Genomic DNA, 18,832 nt, shown 5'->3' on the forward strand with positions numbered 1-18,832 from the left:
TAACCACTGTGTTGCATCATCTCTTCTTTAAACAACACTCTGTTGGTGTTTGCAAAGAGAGGAGACCAGTTGCTATAGTTTTGAAAGTGAAATGTATTCCCATTGCATGATATAGGATTTCATCTGCTCAACAGTTTGGGGTCTGCTTTCTTGTATTTTTCATTTCATAATGTGCCAAAGGGTGACAGGCCTGAACTGCAGGCAATGTCAGCTTAGCACCTGGTAGTAAGTGCAGAATGTGATTCGGCATTGTCTTGCTGAAATAAGCAAGGCCATCCCTGAAAAAAGGCATAGCATACGTTGCTCCAAAACCTGTATATATTGCTCAGCATTAATGGTGCCTTCACAGAATGCAGCAGCATTTCTGGATCTTGTTTTTATCTGGCTTATTCTTTGCATGGTAGAGTTTTAACTTGTATTTGTGGATGCAGCGACAAAGTTTGTTTACAGACAATGGTTTTAAGAAGTGTTCCTGAGCCTATGCAGTGATGTCCACAACAGAATCATGTCTGCATTTAATGCAGTGCTACCTGAGGGCCTGAAGATCACGACCATCCACTATTGGTTTTTCAGCCTTGTCCCTTGCATACAGAGATTTCTCCGGATTCTCTGTATCATTTAATGATGATAATGTACTGTAGATGATGAGATCCCCAAACTCTTTGCAATTTCACATTGAGAAACATTATCCTTAAATTGTTGCACTATTTGCCCAAGCAGGCTTTCACAGAGTGGTGAACCCCTTCCTGTCTAAACTTCTGAAAGACTCATCCTATCTGAGATGCTCTTTTATACCCAATCATGTTACTGACATGTTGCCAATTTACCTAATTAGTTCCACCAGATTTTTTTGTTAACATTACACAACTTTTCCAGTTTTTTGTTGCCCCTCTCCCAGCTGTTTTGAAATATGTTGCTGGCATCAAATCCAAAGTGGACATATATATGATAAGAAAGAATAAAATGTCTTAGTTTCAAAATTATTCATGTTGTCTTTGTACTATTCTCTATTGAATATAGGGTTTAGATGTTTTGCACATCATTGCATTCTATCTTTATTTCCATTTTACACAGTGTCCCAACTTCTTTGGAAATGGTGTTGGGGTTGTATATTATATATATGTACAGCACAACATTATGTAACACCCTCCCAGTGAATATGCTGTGACAGGCAGATCCTGGTTCTGAACACAGGAGAACACAGATGCACGTCTTGCTACCGTCAATACCATGCACTGTTCTGGGGTGTAGTCCTGTACTGCACAGCCAGAACATCTGGCATGAACAATGAACTGTGTCTATTCCTTACCTCTTCCACCAGCTGTAGCATACGACGAGTGCTCTCCAGGGACTGTGGACAGACAGGAGATGAAACATTAGAATTGTGTAGAATTAGAAGACATCAATTATTTGAGTAGTAGATTTGGTTTGAGTTTGAGATTTGGAACGGAAAGACATTGGAATCCGTTACCTATAGCAACTTGATACTTACTACCATCTACATGTTCATTTTCAAAGCTAACAGATTGTCTGTCATATTGAAAATGTTTAAAAAATATTCATTGATATGGCAGACATTCTTCCAAAGTTGATCTCCACAAGCAGTTAGAGTTAGGTGCCTTGTTGTATGGCAGAATTATTTGTCAAGGACCTTTCAGTGACTGACGCTATGTTATCTTCAAAAATCTCCAAATATATGTTGTGTAGGTTGAATTCACTGATTCAGTAACCATCTTAGAAAACCGAACCATGATGTTAAAGCGTGGCAGTTAAATGTTTAAAGGCTAAATGTCTTTAAAGGCACAGAAACTATTCCCATTATTATGTTTTGTTTCAAGGTTTGGAAGTATTATTAAATCAGTATTACAAATGTACGAGAGTGCTTCTAATTATAATTCAAAGTGATGTAAAACATATCTTAAAATAAATGCCTCAGCTCTACTTTGATGGCTTGGTCTCTGTTTCCCCGGCGCCTATCTCAACAGCTCGTATTGTTGCCCGGCTGGCGAGCTATACTGGCGTGTTCCAATTTTCACTTTAAATAGAGTGCATTAAGCTGCACTGAGGCAGTGGGGTTTCTGTGCGAGCTTTGATATCTCCTCCCTCTTGCATGGCTGCAGACCGGCTCTGTCAGAGAGCTCACCGCACTGCCGAGCCCCCCGGGAGTGAGGGGGGAGGGGGTGAGACAGCCTGGGCCAGCAGCCTGGGTGAACAGCCAGGGCCCCGAGACTTTAATGTTTACAGTAGCTTCCCCTCGACCCCCCCCCCTTCTCCTCCCTATAACTGTCCAACTGACCCACGCTTTGGACACACTGAATCTAAGATGTCTGTCTTGTAAGACGTGGTCTCACTGTGGTGACGTGAATAGGAAACAGTGACTGGAGCTGCCATTTTGAGTCCCGGTTGTGTTTGGATTCGTTTAATATTCCGCTCAGCTGCTAGAGTCTGAGTCATAGGATAGACGGGAACGATGTGGGCTGGGTTGCTAAGGGCCAGTACTGAGGCTGCACGCGATACACACACACACATACATACATGCACACGCACACACACACGCACAAACACACACACACACCCACAGACACTCTGGTGTTACATAAGCCTGAATGCAGGTGGCCTCTCCCTCTACCTGTCACTTGGACCTCGGCCCGTGCATCCAGAATCAAGAGCTGGGAGACGAAGTCCTTGGCTAGGGACATCAGAACATTACCCTCTGTGCATTTGTTCTCTGCTTGGCCTAGATGAGCTTGCTGCTTATGCCAGCACGAAGTAATCCAGCATGTCTGTTATTTTACAGCACATTTTAGAAAAATATGTGGTCAGCCATTTTAGGTGAACAGAGGATTTGAATGGAGCTGTTTGGGTTGATTTTATTCCATGACTGGGGGTGGGATTAATGTATCATAAATTCTACTCCTTATATATACATGTTTTTCCTCATAACCTGTCAGGTATTGTGCCTGTTTCTGGACGATTTTCAGAATTCTAAGTGTTGGTATGTCTGCCTGCATAGCTTGGATTGATTCTACTCACCTCATCTCCGAGCTGGTCTGCGCGTTGCTGCATATCTGACAGCTCATTGCGCATATCATCTTCAGCCATGGCTACTGGCGATGTGGGGTGGAGCTGGTCTCTAACAGGGAAGAGTCGATTCTAATGGGAGGGCAGGGAACACTAGAGGATCAAGAGAGACACAAAAAAGTGGCTGTTAGAATGCTATGCTAAGTACTGTTCTCAAGCACAATTGACAGTATTAAGCAAGCTAATCTAACCAAAAGAATTCAGCCTGCCTAGCATATTATGCAAAGGTAAATATGTATGTTGTCAGACCTAAGGTTGCCTTACAGAGTCCATACAAGAACATCACTAAATGTGCGCCAAATATGTTGCTTCACTGCAAAGCAACTATGGTGCAGACGTTTCATCCCCGAAAAGAATCACTACATTTAGACCTCATCATAAGCATTGTCTCTATCCTCGGTTCTTAAGCAAAACAAATCGTGACCTCCTCCCAAACCGCAGTCACCGGTCCTCCTAAAACCCGGTATAATGGAGGATTAGAGACGGGAGCTGTCATTGTCCCCATCAAATGAAGGAAAAGATGGGGCAAGCCGTTGAAGTCTGCAAAAGGATGGCAGTCATAGAGGGAGGCGACGGGATGTTGTGGATTAGCTGGCTAGCACACTAGACATGAACAGGCCTAAGCCCGTGCCTTGTTCCCTGTGGACTCGCATCAGTCGACGGCGGGATTGATCCCCCCTCAGAAACACATTCATTGAGGGATTGATGACATTTTCTGTTTACTCTTCTGAATACTGGAGGGAAAATCATAGTTGAATGACTATAAATGTCATAATACATACGTACCCTTATAGAGACTTCAGTGCATATATACTCTACATGGGGAACATATCTGAGGGTCAGTGTTAAAGTTATGCTTGCTGAGAGTATGTCTTTGTTAGTGACCGAGGCTTGAGGAGGGCATGTTCTTATTAAACACTCTGCTCCCCCAGGTCCCTTTGTTCCCGAGCTGTTCGCTCCCACATGTCTTGGGAATCTCACAACGTCAGTTGTGTACGTCCTCACAAGAAATAATATGAATACGAAACCAATCATTTCACTGCTGTTATATCTTGATATTCCTCTTGACATTCTGTGACTGTAACAAGCACCACATCTTGATTTAATGGAGTTGCTAGTCTATTTTTTAAAGAGTGAAAATAACACAAACCAATTATGAAAATGAAGAATGTCTGACACATGATGAAGACAAAGATGGAATCGGATTAAATAAATAAAGTAAAATAAAGCTGTGTACAAATTTTATTCCTGGCACCCATTTGATCAGACTGAGTATTTCAAAGAAAGCTCAAGGAAACAGATTTTGGAGTTATTTTCATTAAAATGAACACAACCTGGACACAGTTAGACACATCGTGATGATTTAATACAATATCATAAAGCCACCTTCCTCTTGGTAATTGATCACATAATACAACTCGTAACAGGTTTTTACAGTTAACTAGCTGTCCTTGTGCACAGAGCTGAGCAGGGCCTGCAGCCATGTTGGTGTACACAAATCTGTTACCAAACAGCACCAAAGCCTTTTAAGGTTAGAATTAAATTAAATTGAAAAACAGGGCATCAATTTGTACCTCTCTCCTGCCTCCATTTGATATATAACCAAATCCAGGCAATTAGTTTAAGCAGGCAGTCCTAACCTTTTAGTTTGTTTCTCAAATGTAGGGCAACTGAAAATACACCATTGCTTAACTGTTTTGTAACCAACCATTTAATTAATCTAGTGATTCCTATTATTTATTCTGGATATTAATTTTCTGTTTTCAAAACGAGCGGGAGGTATGCATGTGAACCGTTTAGATTCTGATTTAGAAATCAGAACATCATAGACATGCCATTGAGAACGATGTCATAACTGGTTAATACGTTTTGCTTACTGCGGCTAGTATATGATCTTACACCCTCTTCACTATATAAACCATTTAAACTCTTGAATATACTTTATATAAACCTATTTTAATATATATAAATCCAATCCCTTATCTTGTAATATGCAATGTCTAAAGTACCAAAAGACGATGAATGCAATTGAGTTAGATGTTCACGTAATAGTTTAAACAGATTTCTGTTGTGGCCTACGGTGGTCCTGCCATCAAAGCCACTGCCCCCAGTGCAGAGTTACACATTAGCCCCCCTATGTTTCCCTACTGTCTATATCCAACAAAGCATAAATAGTCTGAACATTGTTTAAATTTCGGCGTGGTACCACGAAATAAACATAAAAATCTGAAATAGAAAACATACCAATCAGAGTGACAGGGTGAATGTTCTCGTCTCCTGACAGATTAAAGAATGATTTATGCTATTGTCAGTGCAGCAGAGAAAGAAAGCGTTTCTGTCAAGTTAACCAAGTCAGACACATTCACTAAGTGGTTAATTTACTGGTATTTATTCTGTTCTGATGCACTTCAACAGCTGACAGATATCTGCCTTGAGACAGACATACAAACAGACAGGGTAAGCCAGACAGGCAGGTTGAGAAAACAGACCGGCTTACCCTTCTCTACCTTCTACTACATCCATCCCCTCCATCTCCTCTGAACCCACCACCATCTCCTCTGAACCCACCACCATCTCCTCTGAACCCACCACCATCTCCTCTGAACCCACCACCATCTCCTCTGAACCCATCTCCATCTCCTCTGAACCCACCACCATCTCCTCTGAACCCATCTCCATCTCCTCTGAACCCACCACCATCTCCTCTGAACCCACCACCATCTCCTCTGAACCCACCACCATCTCCTCTGAACCCACCACCATCTCCTTTGAACCGAGCAACCATCTCCTCTGAACCCACCACCATCTCCTCTGAACCCACCACCATCTCCTCTGAACCCACCACCATCTCCTCTGAACCCACCACCATCTTCTCTGAACCCACCAGCATCTCCTCTGAACCCACCACCATCCCCTCTGAACCCACCACCATCTCCTCTGAACCCACCACCATCTCCTCTTAACCCACCTCCATCTTCTCTGAATCAACCACGTCCCTGTGTAGTGTCTGGGGTCATGTCAATTAAGACAGCTAGATTACGGTTGGAGATAAAACAGCCGTGATATATTGACCCCATACCAACAGGAGCTTTGTGCTTCACAAACGCATGCAGGCATGCACAGATTTTATGACCACTTTATCAAATCCTTTCATTTCCGTTAAATATAAGGGTCAGCTAACACAACGCACGCCTTTAGCTGAGTAGAGACTTTTAGGCTATTGGCAACGTATTAAAAAGCAAATAATCTATTCATAATGTCTGCATGTCCCATTTCTGCATTTTACATTTCCGCCTTTTAAAATGCGATGGCCCACGTATGTAACATAACACACGGCTGAGCACCAGCCCGTGGGCCATCGCAGATCCACTAATGAAAAATATGGAGATGCCTTCATTCAAATTCCCCACATGGCCCCTTACGAGGACATTTTTCATGCCTTTTCCAATCACGGAGTAAAGATTGACCCCCCCCTCCCCCCCGCCGCCCCCACTGGCTGTCTCTCTCCCTACCGTGCCTGCAAATGATCTTGTCCTGGAAAACCGAAAATGACTATACCTGCATTCATTAAACACAGACCCCTACACGCCTGGTGCACAGCTACAAACACATCGCCTTGCTGTCTGAATTCCGAATGAACGAGGGGAGGAGAACAACGCAGAGGGGCTTTCAATTCCCCAGGGAGGCATTCCACGCCTTGCCCTGATTGAAAACTCCAGCTAAAGGTAACTGCCTTTGTCATTCATTCAGTAAGCAGCAGCTATGCGACTGACTCAATCACTCTGACCAGACCCATTTTCATTTACACAGGCATGTCCTGTGGTGTATAGGGGTGGTCTAGCAGGTTCATTAATTGCCTCGGCCGTACACCGCTTCGGCAAGGGCGCCAGTCCAGCCAGCCTCTGATTCCGGAACAATCTCTCCTCAGTCACTTACACTGTCTCCAAATATACAATATATTTGTCATTTCCAGACCTAGCAGACAAGCTGGCACATGGTTTGTTCTGACAATAGAAAGAATCATTGTTCTGCGTCAGCAGTGAGAGAGAAAATAGGTCTTTGTGCGTGTGCGTGCGTTTGCTTTTTCTCAGTGACCGTTTGTCTGAAATGGCTGCAATTAAAATTTTCTTCCTCTGGTTAGTCTTAGATTTGTTCAAGTTGTTACCAGGCACACAGTATCCACATTATAGATAATAAACACAACACTGTGTACTTCAGTCTGTGTTTCATTTGTCAGTTATTAGCCTATTAATTAAGAAAGAATCCTGTTAATTGCACCAAAAGCTAAAGAGACATTATTAAAAGAGATATTAATACAATGTTCATGAACTCGGGTGAAGCTCTTTTTTTTTTCTGCCAGAGCATCTATCTCCTAAAGATTGTTTTACATAGACACAGGAGCATCTTGTTCTCAATGCCTAATTGAGTCATTCTTCATAATAATGTAATGGTTTCCTCAGAGATATGCTGTATAAGAGATGCCACAAATCATTTTACATAATTATTATCAATTTATATTAACACTAGTACAGTTATTATCATTATAATGATATCTATACTATGACCATTATATACAACTGTTATCATTGTTATTACCTTATGCTATGACCAATACACACAGCTATCATTATTGCATTTGCAGTAGGCTGCTGCAGTTCGACTACTCAACCATTCACAGCCACAGCACAAGGATTATAGGACAACAATGACACAACAAAAACAACCGCTTTCAGGTTCTCTCCATGAAAGTGTGGGACTGCCTGCTGAAACAGCACTGTACCCATAATGCCCCTCTAGAAAAGCAAGTGATGCATTATTGAAAGGAAGTCTAAGCCTATCACTAATAGATAAGCCTCATCCAGAACGAGGCTACCCAATCAGTGGAGGTCTGTGGCCAAAATTACCTTAAATGGGGCGGAGACCCTATCAATTGCCTTGCTTGGATGGAGCACCAATGAAATATTGCTAGGGGTGAAAACCAATTAATTAACCTGTCTGCATGTGTGTGTGTAGATCTACACTGTACTGGGCAAATAACACTTACTCCAATGCACAATTAAAGGTTTATAGTGCATACCAGCCATCAAGTAGGTGCCGGAGGGATTGCATTATCCCGTCTTTTACTTTACCCGAGCTCACAGGCGCAGAAGCCAGACACAAGGAGTTGCCGGAGCGCGACAAGGGAAGGCAGCCATATTTGAATACTAACTCCCCAATCCCAGGCGGTGCTGACCAATCGCACTGCCCTCCGTCGGACCCCTGAGCTAATCAGAAAGACTCAAAGAGTCTTTGCCTACTTATTACATGTATTGATCCCCTGTTGGAGCCCAACCGTGGCCCTGTAAGCATAATGCACTACCAAATGAAACTACTGAAACCCACGGGAAAGAATGCCTACATTAAGCCCTGACCTAAACCAGCCTAAATGTAACCATCAAAGCTCAAAACTTGTAGACAAACTTTGAATACTGAAGTCAGACAGTGAGATCTTTTGCTATTCCCAAGCTCGTTAGTATGCTATAAACACATAGGACGGCACGCACACGGATTGTCGAAAACCCAGTTTTTTTTAAATGGCGTTACAGTATCTAATATCTGGTTTCTTGGATTAGAAACTTGTCAACCTTATCTTCTGCTATCTCTTCTCAAGAAAGTAGCTCTGTTGAGCATATCCTTCCCCTACATGCCCAATACAAAACACACCATCAAAACGTTTGCACCTCCAACTCTATTTTAGCATAATACACGGTCAGACATGTTACTACAGCATTTCTCAAACTGGAAAATTAGGTTGTGCCAGATTATCCTGGAAAGAATACGCTTGATTGATAGAACTAGTGTTATGTGAGTTCCCCCAGTAGCAATGGAATGAGGTCGTACAGTGGTTTCTGTTCCTTGTCTACAAACATGACTCCAACATTTTAATAGTTTAAGCAATAAATATCATGACCCCTTTTCTGAAAGACAGGACTCTCAGGGACACACATTTGTCTTCAGAAGCCCTCCATCATAAGACCTTAAAAAAGAACGGACAGGACAAGGCAGTAAAAGCAGTAGCTTGCGAATGGACCATAAAATTGAGAACTAAATAAAATGGAAACAGAGATTCTCGGTTTAAAATCTGTGTCCAGGGCCATAGTGAGTGGCTGCAAAAGAAAAATTAGGGACTCTGTGATTTTTTTTTCCGCTCACTGGATTCTGCAGTGATCTAGTTACGCCACTGCAGAGGAGTGAACATTGTTTTTTATGACATAATTCATGCTACGTGTCATAGGCCAAACATTGATGGATCAAAGCAGTGTTCAGAACATTCTTCATTGGCTTCAATTCTCTGATTGGTTAGGGAGTTCATGAAAAGGTCGTGTTTCACAACGCCCCTCATTTCTAGGTCACCAAGAACAACTTCAGTGGAAGCAGCCTCAGACAGAAGCTCGTAACCGACAACAGAGCGGTGGAAGAATTCTGTTCAAGATGTCAGGCAATAGCAATCTAAAAGAAACAGACAGGATCAGGAGTGCCTCCGTGCCTCTGGTGATGGGGCCGGTGATCAGTGTTAGTTCCTTTCAATAGTACACGGTTTATTTCGCTGCAGATGCAGCTGAGCTCCCGTCGGACCGTGGCGGAGGGTCACCTCTGTAGTCTCTACGCATGGGGAGGCACCCGACTGGGCTGGCTCATACCGGCTCATTCGCTTCCTCCTGGGGGAGCCCAGGGACACATTTATTAACAGCGAGGCCATTAAAGCAGACACTCTGCCCTGGAGGGCCTGGGAAATATGACAAGTGACAAGTCAAATATGACAAGGAGCAGCAGCCGCAGGAGTTGGCACTGGGCAGGGAGACGGGGGGTGTAGAGAGAGGGGGAGTTCATAGACGGGGGGGTTGTGGTAGAGGAAGAAACACAGCAGTTTGTTCCGTAGGGGGTCTGCAGCCTGTTTTGAATTAAAAGCATGACCTTCCAGTTTTTATGAGACTGTAATCTCGTTCCCAGGCACTTCCCGACCAAATGGGTGTAAGGTCTGGTGGAGCAACACATCAAACTTGGCCTTTATCAGACAATATGAAAGTTGTTAGAAATTCACGGCTTGGTGGGCATTGGGTTAATCAGTATTCCCAGCCAATCAGGGGATTTCTCGATACTGCACTAACTCAGTGACACCGTTTGTAGTGGTTCTGTAAAATCAAAAGGTAAAAAGGGCTTGACATAGCATGGTCACTCCCATAGAATGTTACGGCCACATCTACTAAGGCCAACATCGAGTGTTTGTGGCGTCATGCGTACATGTGCTCTGTGCAATAGCTTGGGGACGAGACGAATTGGAGGAAGACAATGAAACTGGGTCGAGACGGAAAAACACTCAGCAACCTGCATTACTGTGGATGGATCTTAGTGTTATGATGTCTGACGGAAGTCAATTGCAAGGTGAAAATTGAAACCCTCCCACCCGGCTCTCCATCCCTGAAAGGAATGCACAGATAGAATTACTGAGGGTTTACAGATGCTGTGGTAATAGATAATTAAAGTGTTGTGTCTTAAATCAATACTGATGGGTTTCATTATACCCATAGTCACGGCTTTTCCCTGGAACATGTTAATACACAGCTTCCCTCCCCACTATCTTCACTTTACTCACGTCCATATTTAAACTCCTTACTTGACATATTTACAATGTCCTACATTTCATCATATTCCCATAGGGCTAAAAGTTGTGTTCATTTTGTGTACTGTGTCACGGGGATGTAAACAATATCACTAATTTCGTACATTATGTTACAAACTTTTGAAAAAACTAATTACAATCCATGTGACATTACAGATACAATTTGTAAGATATCAAACAAATGTAGTGTGCTTAAGATCCCGGAATGCATCTTTAAGTGACTGCATTAGAGATTTTTTAATTATTGAGGAGTCAAAACAATAAAGGCATTTAAAAGCCAACAACATTAGTGGGCCCCCAGGCCAAGAAACACTTTTTGACAAGACCCCCATCGGCAATAACTGTGAATAATAGTTAAATCAGATATTATACCCTATTTCCAGTTGTGCAATCATATAACTACTGTATACATAGGATTTTATAGCATGCACTACTATATTCTTAAGAGCCTTCTTCTTGTTCTTCTATATAATGCCTCTTGGTCACTTTTCAATTGTATTCAAATATTTAATTGAATCGTTGTGATTATGTAGAATCAGCATGGAATTACTTTCTATTATGCCTTGCATCTGCCAGCAGTGCAACTGTACAACTTCAGACACAGAAAAAAATGAACTCAATATGTGTGCAAATCCAGCCAAGACAAATATCCATTGAGCTGAATGTCTGTGCAGGCAAGAAATTGAAGCTTATTTGTGCCAAATTGATCCTCTCTATATTCACATGAAGATTTAGCTCAGTAACCCAGTGTCTGTATCATTATCAAATCACTGCCTCAGCTATCCAATGAAAACATATATACACACATCTGTAAAAAATCTCAGCCAAATCAAATGTCCAAATGTAGTTTGTACAATATATGCATTTAACCATGTGTGTATGTATGTGTGTGTTTGTGTGTGTGTGAAATGAAATCCAAGCCTGTGAAATGATAATAAGACAAAGATATTGCGGTATACAGAGAATCATGTGTTTATGTGTAAATATACAGTACCAGTCGAAAATGTGGACACACCTACCCATGGGTAAGTGCGTCCAAACGTTTCGAACATCAAGATGTTTGTGTATCATGAAACGACTTGATGTACATCCACCTCAATGACAGGAGGCGTATCCCTTTCAACCTCCTTCACAGTGAGTACCAAACTGATGCTTCGGGTCCCATTTTTTGTCTGATTGTATGACGTCGGATCCAAATCCAAACCTCTCAATCTGGCGTTGGTTGCTAACCACGAGCCATTGAGTTGGAGACAAGACAGAACAGCCCCGACATAATTTACCCAAGAACTCTCACGGCCCGCACTGCAGCACCGTAAATTACCCTGCCGTAGATCAACCGAGGTAGAGCAACAGTATCACTACAGAACCTTGCCAAGCTCCTCAGACACTATAAATGTAGCTAGGAATCAACTGAAAAGAATCAACGTGTATCCAGCCTAATGTTTAGCACATATAATGGCGATCAGACTAAGCACATTAATGTCGACGAGCCGATGACAATTAACGTGATTAATTGAAGAAGGGATTAAAAGGTCTGCGCTTCAGTCCAGACCATAGAGGTGACTGCCAATCTTATATAACTCGACCCCTACAAGTGCTCCCGTCGTAACTGGAAAGATTCTATCAGTCACCGCTCCCAGTGCAAGTTGTAATCCTGTTGCAGTCCGCGTCATGTCTTTTTATTGGCAGGCCTCCAAATACCAGGACCTGTCATCGCTGATGATGTATTGTTGTAAAAACAGAAAAACCCTTAGAAGTATAACAAATATTCTCTATGACAGAGCTTTTGTCGCAGAGGTAATCTATGATTTGGAGAAGGTCCAACATCTAACAAACATTTACCGAGATAGACTCACACTTATTAAATGTGGCCATCGCTACTCAAAGATAGGTGATTAATAGATGGACTACGATACCTGCAGTAGATCAAAATGTAATTGCTCCATTCTCTTTTTAGTCTTTCTTTCATCAATTATTTCTCCACTATCTGCTCATTTCTAAATTTTGAAGAATATCAGCCCTTTCTTTTAGTCGATGGGTGAAGTAAGGTAAGGATCACAGGAAAAACCCCAGCAAGACCAGAGAAGAACATCTCAGATGGGAACAACCTCCAAATTGACAGTCCAGACACTCAGTCCAGACACTCAGTCCAGACACACTCATCTCTTGAACTAGCTAAAAAGTGAAAAGTAGGTCAGTAAACAGTCCAAATTACACTGAAATCATGTTTAATCAGATTTTGACTGATCCAGTGGTTTGGTGACTTTCAGTAGTCCATATTATACAAATTCACAATAAATAGTTTTTCCCAATGATGACCAAGTTCATATCTCTAGCCTCTATTGTCCACGTCAGTCTTGGTGACCCCATTTGCTTGTTTGAGACAATCCCTACAACTCCCAAGATGTCCTTTTCTGTAATTGAGTGGAAAGGGCAGTGTTGTGGCCATAGGATGAAGCTTACGTTGTTCACCTCTGACGGCTCGCTTGCAACAGGAAGCAGATGCAAATGACCAGGGCGCCAGTGTTACTGGCAGAGTTGCTGGTGAGACAGGTTCATCCCACGCTAGGCACTGAACTGTATCTCCAACGTGTCACCGCGGACAACAAATGTGGCCAACTTTTGTCATACACCTGAGATGTTTTGGAACAAGTAGGATATCAGCCAAAATGAGAAATCACTTGGAATATTGGTACTATGATTGTTCGGTACCAACCTGATACAGTTTATGTTAATCAATCAACAGGGGCTAAAGCCAAGCACTGTGCTGTCCAGTGAAATGTAGCTAATGTAGAAGAACTGTAGCTAATATTGCTGTAGCAATGGCAACTGATAATGAAGAATTTGATGAAGAATTTGTAGACAATACTGTGTTTGATTTTGATGAGGCCACCTCTGCAATGCTGTCAACAGTCAAATTAGGGATAGCTAAAACACCTGTCCATGGAAAATTATGTAATAATCTAAATTGCACAAAAGGGTCTTGGAAATACAATAGCATTGCTAAAGCAGGTAAATGTGAACTAGAAAATGTTCCTCCTCGTGTTTTAAAATGTATTCAAGATGGCAGTGCTGACATAAGGTAACGTCTGCGACTTATTCAAAAATAGCTAGTAATGTTTGCTAATGTTGGCTAACTGCCCACTTGTGTCACAGAAAGAGTGTGTGGTTGAACAAATCAAATGGTGGAGTCATTTGCACATGTTGGTTTACCACTACAGGCGATAAGAGTCAGAGTGCAAAGTCCCCTGGTGACGTATTTTGACGCATTGTGCCTTTTTTTGTTTGGTTTAGATGACTTTGAAACTTAATTCTAATAAGTAAAGACTGTATGCATGTTTTGACTAAGGACAAGTTTAGCTGCAGTATATGACTGTCAGCCAAATGAATTTGTTGTACGACACGACTGAGAAAAACTGCAGTACATGGTGATGTCGCAGGCTTTTCTGTTTCATCTTCTCTCAAAGAGGATTTCGAGGTATTGCTACAGCATCTTCTAAACTGTGTGACTCCTACATCCTGGAGCTGACGTGAACATCCAGTGATTCGACTATGAGTGTGTCGCAGGTAGCGATGGAGGGAATGCGGCACAGTCCTCTGCATCCACACACCGCAGCCACCACTGCTCCATCGTGAAGCAGACATTTTGTCTCCATGTGCTTTTGTTTACCTCCCTGGTGTCTCAGAGAAAGGGATAGTTAATCCCCTGTGAGAATGAGTGGACATCAAATCCTCTGTCCCCCTCTCCCCGCTGTTTTCACTGCCACCTCTGGTAAGGTCATAAGGTCAGAGGATTTTCTTGGTAAAACTGATGCTACTGTAGTAACTCCATATAATTCTCCAAAACAGGATATGCTTTACCTTATCAGCGATGTGTGGAGCCCGGCGAAAGTGGGTGTACTGTAATATTGCCAAATGGCAAAAATTTCAAAATGAAGCAGTATGAGAAGCAGTATTATAGAAAAACAACAAAAATCAAGGTTCCACAGCTACAAAACATGCTTAAACCACACCAGGAGACTACTTTTATGTAGTATGATAATTTAGGGAGAACAATTTTAGATTGTAATTAACCTTTCACTGAACTGCAGGAATCAGCTAAGTGTTTTGGTTAGCATTGTTGTGATTTAGCATAGTATTGCCACTATACTGATCCACATAATCAGGAAATATATGCCAGGTAGACATATTCAACTTTATAGGGGTTTAAAACATTTAAGTTTTTTCAGAAAAGTATCCATCTACTAAAAGGTGGTTACGCCTGTCAATAGCGGTTTACTTGCTTTCAAGTAGCCAAGCCAAAATTCCACTAAAGAAACATTGTAGTGAATATTTTAGAAACAGTTGTTTTCAAATGAACTTTCTGTCATTGACTAGAACCAGGGGAATAAGCAACTTATGATAGTTATTTACATTTCTAACCGTTGCTGTATCCTGGTCTAAATAACCTTGGATTACTAAACAGTTTTCCAGCAAATTTAATTTTAGGACATTTTGCGCATAGACCAACTGCTGGGTCTATATTGATGCCTCAATATGTGAAGATATAACTGTTTATTATCCATCAGCCTTATTAATCAATACTGCGTAGTGTATAATAATGTATTGCCACTACACTACTTTGACACGCATCAGTGGGAATAAAAAAGTTAGTAAACGCAATGCACACCAACAAAAACTGGGTATTACACTTCCGCACCTGATAAAAGTATAGGATTATGTTGACATAAAGCTTAGTGCTGGATTGAATAATATCATGCGACAAAAAAGGGAAAGACGAGTCCAATTGTATGTGCTGGTGACAAGCCTATTCATGTGTTGTGGACACTCAGGGCTGTAGCACAAAATCCTGGGTCTATACATAGGCAGGCTTTCAGGGCCTCTCCCCTCTTTATTCAAGATTTTAAAAAAATGTTGAGGGCCCATCTACATGTTAGGGCCCTATATACTTAGTACCACTTTTCCCCAGTCTGACGCCACTGGGGACACTAAATGTAAATACAGCCAAGACTCACATATTCTAGGGTAGTATTGCACTAAATATAGAATAGGGCGCCATAGGGCTTCAATTTAACACAGTGGAGTCAAAATAAAAACATAAAACGTTTACTGCGAGATAGAAAACCTACTCCACTGTCCTTTACAAGGGCCATAAACCTAGAATAGCCTCAAAGCCAATGGTCAGAACAGCGAAATAGCCGAACCAATGCAGATCTCATCGTGGAGATTCGTTAAGTCTCTCTGACGTCGTCCTAACATGAACAAAGAATATACAGTACCATCGGACTTGAGGCCATGATGAGGACCATAGTTCGTCAGGGTGATTAATCTCAAACGTGATAATGTAATTCTTATACTAAAGATATGAAAACAGAGCAAAGATGTATGGTTCTTTCGGAATTTCTCGGTGTTCAAGGTCCCTTTAGGCATAGCTCAAATGCGTGCCAATGGTTCTTTCAATGATACGCATCATGAGCCATCCGATCCCCTGGGAACAGACGTCAGTTCAATAGTCTAGTTTTGATTTACATTAATTTTTTGGTGGTGGTGAAATTAAGTGGTATAAAGTTTGATTCGATTAGTTTTGCCCAGTGGGATATAGCATAAGTGGAGCATGTTTTTCTGACCAGGCTATGTATAACAAAAAAGCGAACAAAAGCAGCATAATTGGTTAATTAAGGGTCAATTTGAATAATGATTTAAAGTCGAGGTGCAATTCTTGTATAGGACACACACACAGCCGTTCAACGTGAGCGGTCTCAAATAGATTGAGGACAGACTACAGGCCAATGTTTTGAAGAAAACAGAGCAGGGCTAGATGCATGCACCAATACGCACAAAAAAAATTTATCCAACATGTCTTTACAAAAGATCTGAGAGACAGTATGGCTTGATTCTGGATTTCATTTTCATAGAGCAGACACAGAAAAAAAGCAGATACCGGTAAACAAATCAACCACACCGGTGATAGTATATGAGTCACCATTTCGGCTCGGGGAACAACCCCTACAGTGCCGCCCACGCTTTGCAGTTAAACCGATGGAACCCGCATGATGCGATACATACGTATAGCAGCCATGCCAACCCAGAGCGGAGACCTATCTATAACCCTTTCAATGCTGTTTTCTCGTAAGTAAAGGCCTGCTAGCTTCTCAGTATTGAAGCTCTCTTATTCTCTCGAAATTTCTCTCTGGTTATATAGCGTTAGATAAAAATAAAAAAAACGCACTAGCAGAGCGATGGGGGAGAAGCGATGGTGGTTCGGCACCATGACATGCTGAAAACTAAAAACATTACTAGATATTCTTAAAACAGTATTTCCATGTGCGAAGTACGAAAACAAGCACGTGACCTAGATTACATTTGCCGCAAACCTTAATGGTCAAAAAGACAAGAGAATATTTAATTTCAAATGCCTATGCATGATGATTCATACCTTATTCGGTGTCGAATTTTGTTGCTTTGGGATTGACCAGTCTGCGATCTAATTATATTATTAACATCTGTATTTGCTTTGTAGGCGAGGTGCAGTCTACAGCATAGGCGTATGAGATGGTGTGGATGAATGGGGGTTATAGGATGTCATAGTGCGGGTTTCACCAACGTCCTCCCCCGCTTTTCACGCCTCCAGCCCCCGCCCATCGTCTACCACCAGGAAGACACCGACAGTAATTACCGATGGATGCCGCGATACGTAAATGACAAGTAGGCCTACGGACGTGGCCATTTTGACGCAACAAACTGCGTCTAGCCTACGAGCACGGACGTACGTTGAGAATAGTGACACATTCATGAAGTTTGACGGTCGTGTCTCCCAGTTTCCCCACCCCCCCTCCCGCCTACACACTGGCGCAGTTTACTACGACGACAACTGCTAAATCTGTCGAAGACCCCTTATTTTACTCATTCGGATGTTTCTCCACTGTACATCTTATACCCGCATTACGCGTCAGAATGACAGCTGTATGCTTACACCCTTCATACTGCCACCATTCACTTTGCTATTTCTACTGCGGCATAAGCAGTAGGCTATAACCATATTGCCGCTTGGGAAGCGGTGGTAAAAGACCAACAAGATCAACAGCATCTCCCGGAGGAGAAATGAACCAGTCCTGCGCAAAATCCGCCAAACCTTTGCAATTATAGCTTACACACGCATGCTGATAATCTAACTCAAATCACATATCATACTATTTGAAAATCGAATAAGACATAATGCTGAATTTATTGCGCGTGTTTGTCGGTATATTTTCCCAGAGGAGGAGAGAGAGAGAGAACGTTTTTAGAGAGAGCCGCGCAGCAAAACTCCAACTGCCGTTGTCCAAGGTGCTGAAACGCAGAAAACGCCCATACCTTATGCATTGCATTAACACACACAGCATTCTTCCTTTTAAACTACTGACTAAAATAAACGTAGAGATTTACAACACTCTGCACAGAGGTAATTTAAATCAAAAGGTCGGGTTTGCATTTTTCTAATAACAATAACACCCCAAGTCATATTAAAAAACAAGGGCATATTAAACAAAAAGACAGCAAAAAACGTGTTGCCATAAACCAGGTTTAACAAAAATAAAATCATTAGGCTATCCAATGCTCCCATTGAAAACGGCAAAACCTATTTGGTATACATTTTTTAGTAAAACAGTTTTGGGGAAAAAGAAAGGAAAACCGTTATAATAGAATAGGTATCCTTTTCTCCTACCTGTGCCCGTAATGAGTGGCTGGCAGTCAGCAGGAGTAGGAAATGTCTGCGTATTAAAACAACTAACCGATATCACCCCCGCTCTGTATGGACTGGATTGCTGCAAAGGCACTGCGCGTGGTTGATATCTCCTCAGTTCTTCTTCAATGTAAAGCAGCAGCTCTGCCCTCGCCAAAGATGGCGGTCGCTTTTGACGTCAGAAGCTTTTAATAGATATCTGTCAAAAAGAGAGGCACTTCTGCAGGCTTGGAAATGGGTAGCTGCATGCGCACCACTAACTGATTAACGGAAATCACAATGTATTCTTAGGAAGACAACAGCATGTGAATGTGTTTACATTAGTCATGACATGGCATCACATCTCAGCTGTTGATTCTATACACGTT

At 42.0% G+C, this 18,832-nt stretch overlaps 1 protein-coding gene across 3 annotated transcripts in view; it reads right to left on the minus strand.

Moving 5' to 3' along the window:
- The window catches only part of snap25a (synaptosome associated protein 25a), a 32,215-nt gene extending 13,606 nt beyond the window's left edge, over positions 1-18,609 (minus strand). Inside the window, exons 1-3 of one of the 3 annotated variants that reach the window (XM_010900612.5) lie at positions 18,447-18,609; positions 3,034-3,174; positions 1,310-1,351 (exon numbers count right to left, since the gene is read on the minus strand). In XM_010900612.5, the coding sequence (XP_010898914.1) occupies positions 1,310-1,351; positions 3,034-3,102 (111 nt within the window). In that variant the 5' untranslated portion in view covers positions 3,103-3,174; positions 18,447-18,609. Of the gene's footprint in view, positions 1-1,309; positions 1,352-3,033; positions 3,175-17,177; positions 17,202-18,446 lie in introns of those variants that run through there. The other 2 variants (XM_034287886.1, XM_034287887.1) reach the window with 2 other exon arrangements.
- Between the last annotated feature and the right edge of the window lie 223 nt (positions 18,610-18,832).

The sequence above is a fragment of the Esox lucius genome, chromosome 18 (assembly GCF_011004845.1).
Source record: "Esox lucius isolate fEsoLuc1 chromosome 18, fEsoLuc1.pri, whole genome shotgun sequence".
Classification (NCBI taxonomy): domain Eukaryota; kingdom Metazoa; phylum Chordata; class Actinopteri; order Esociformes; family Esocidae; genus Esox; species Esox lucius.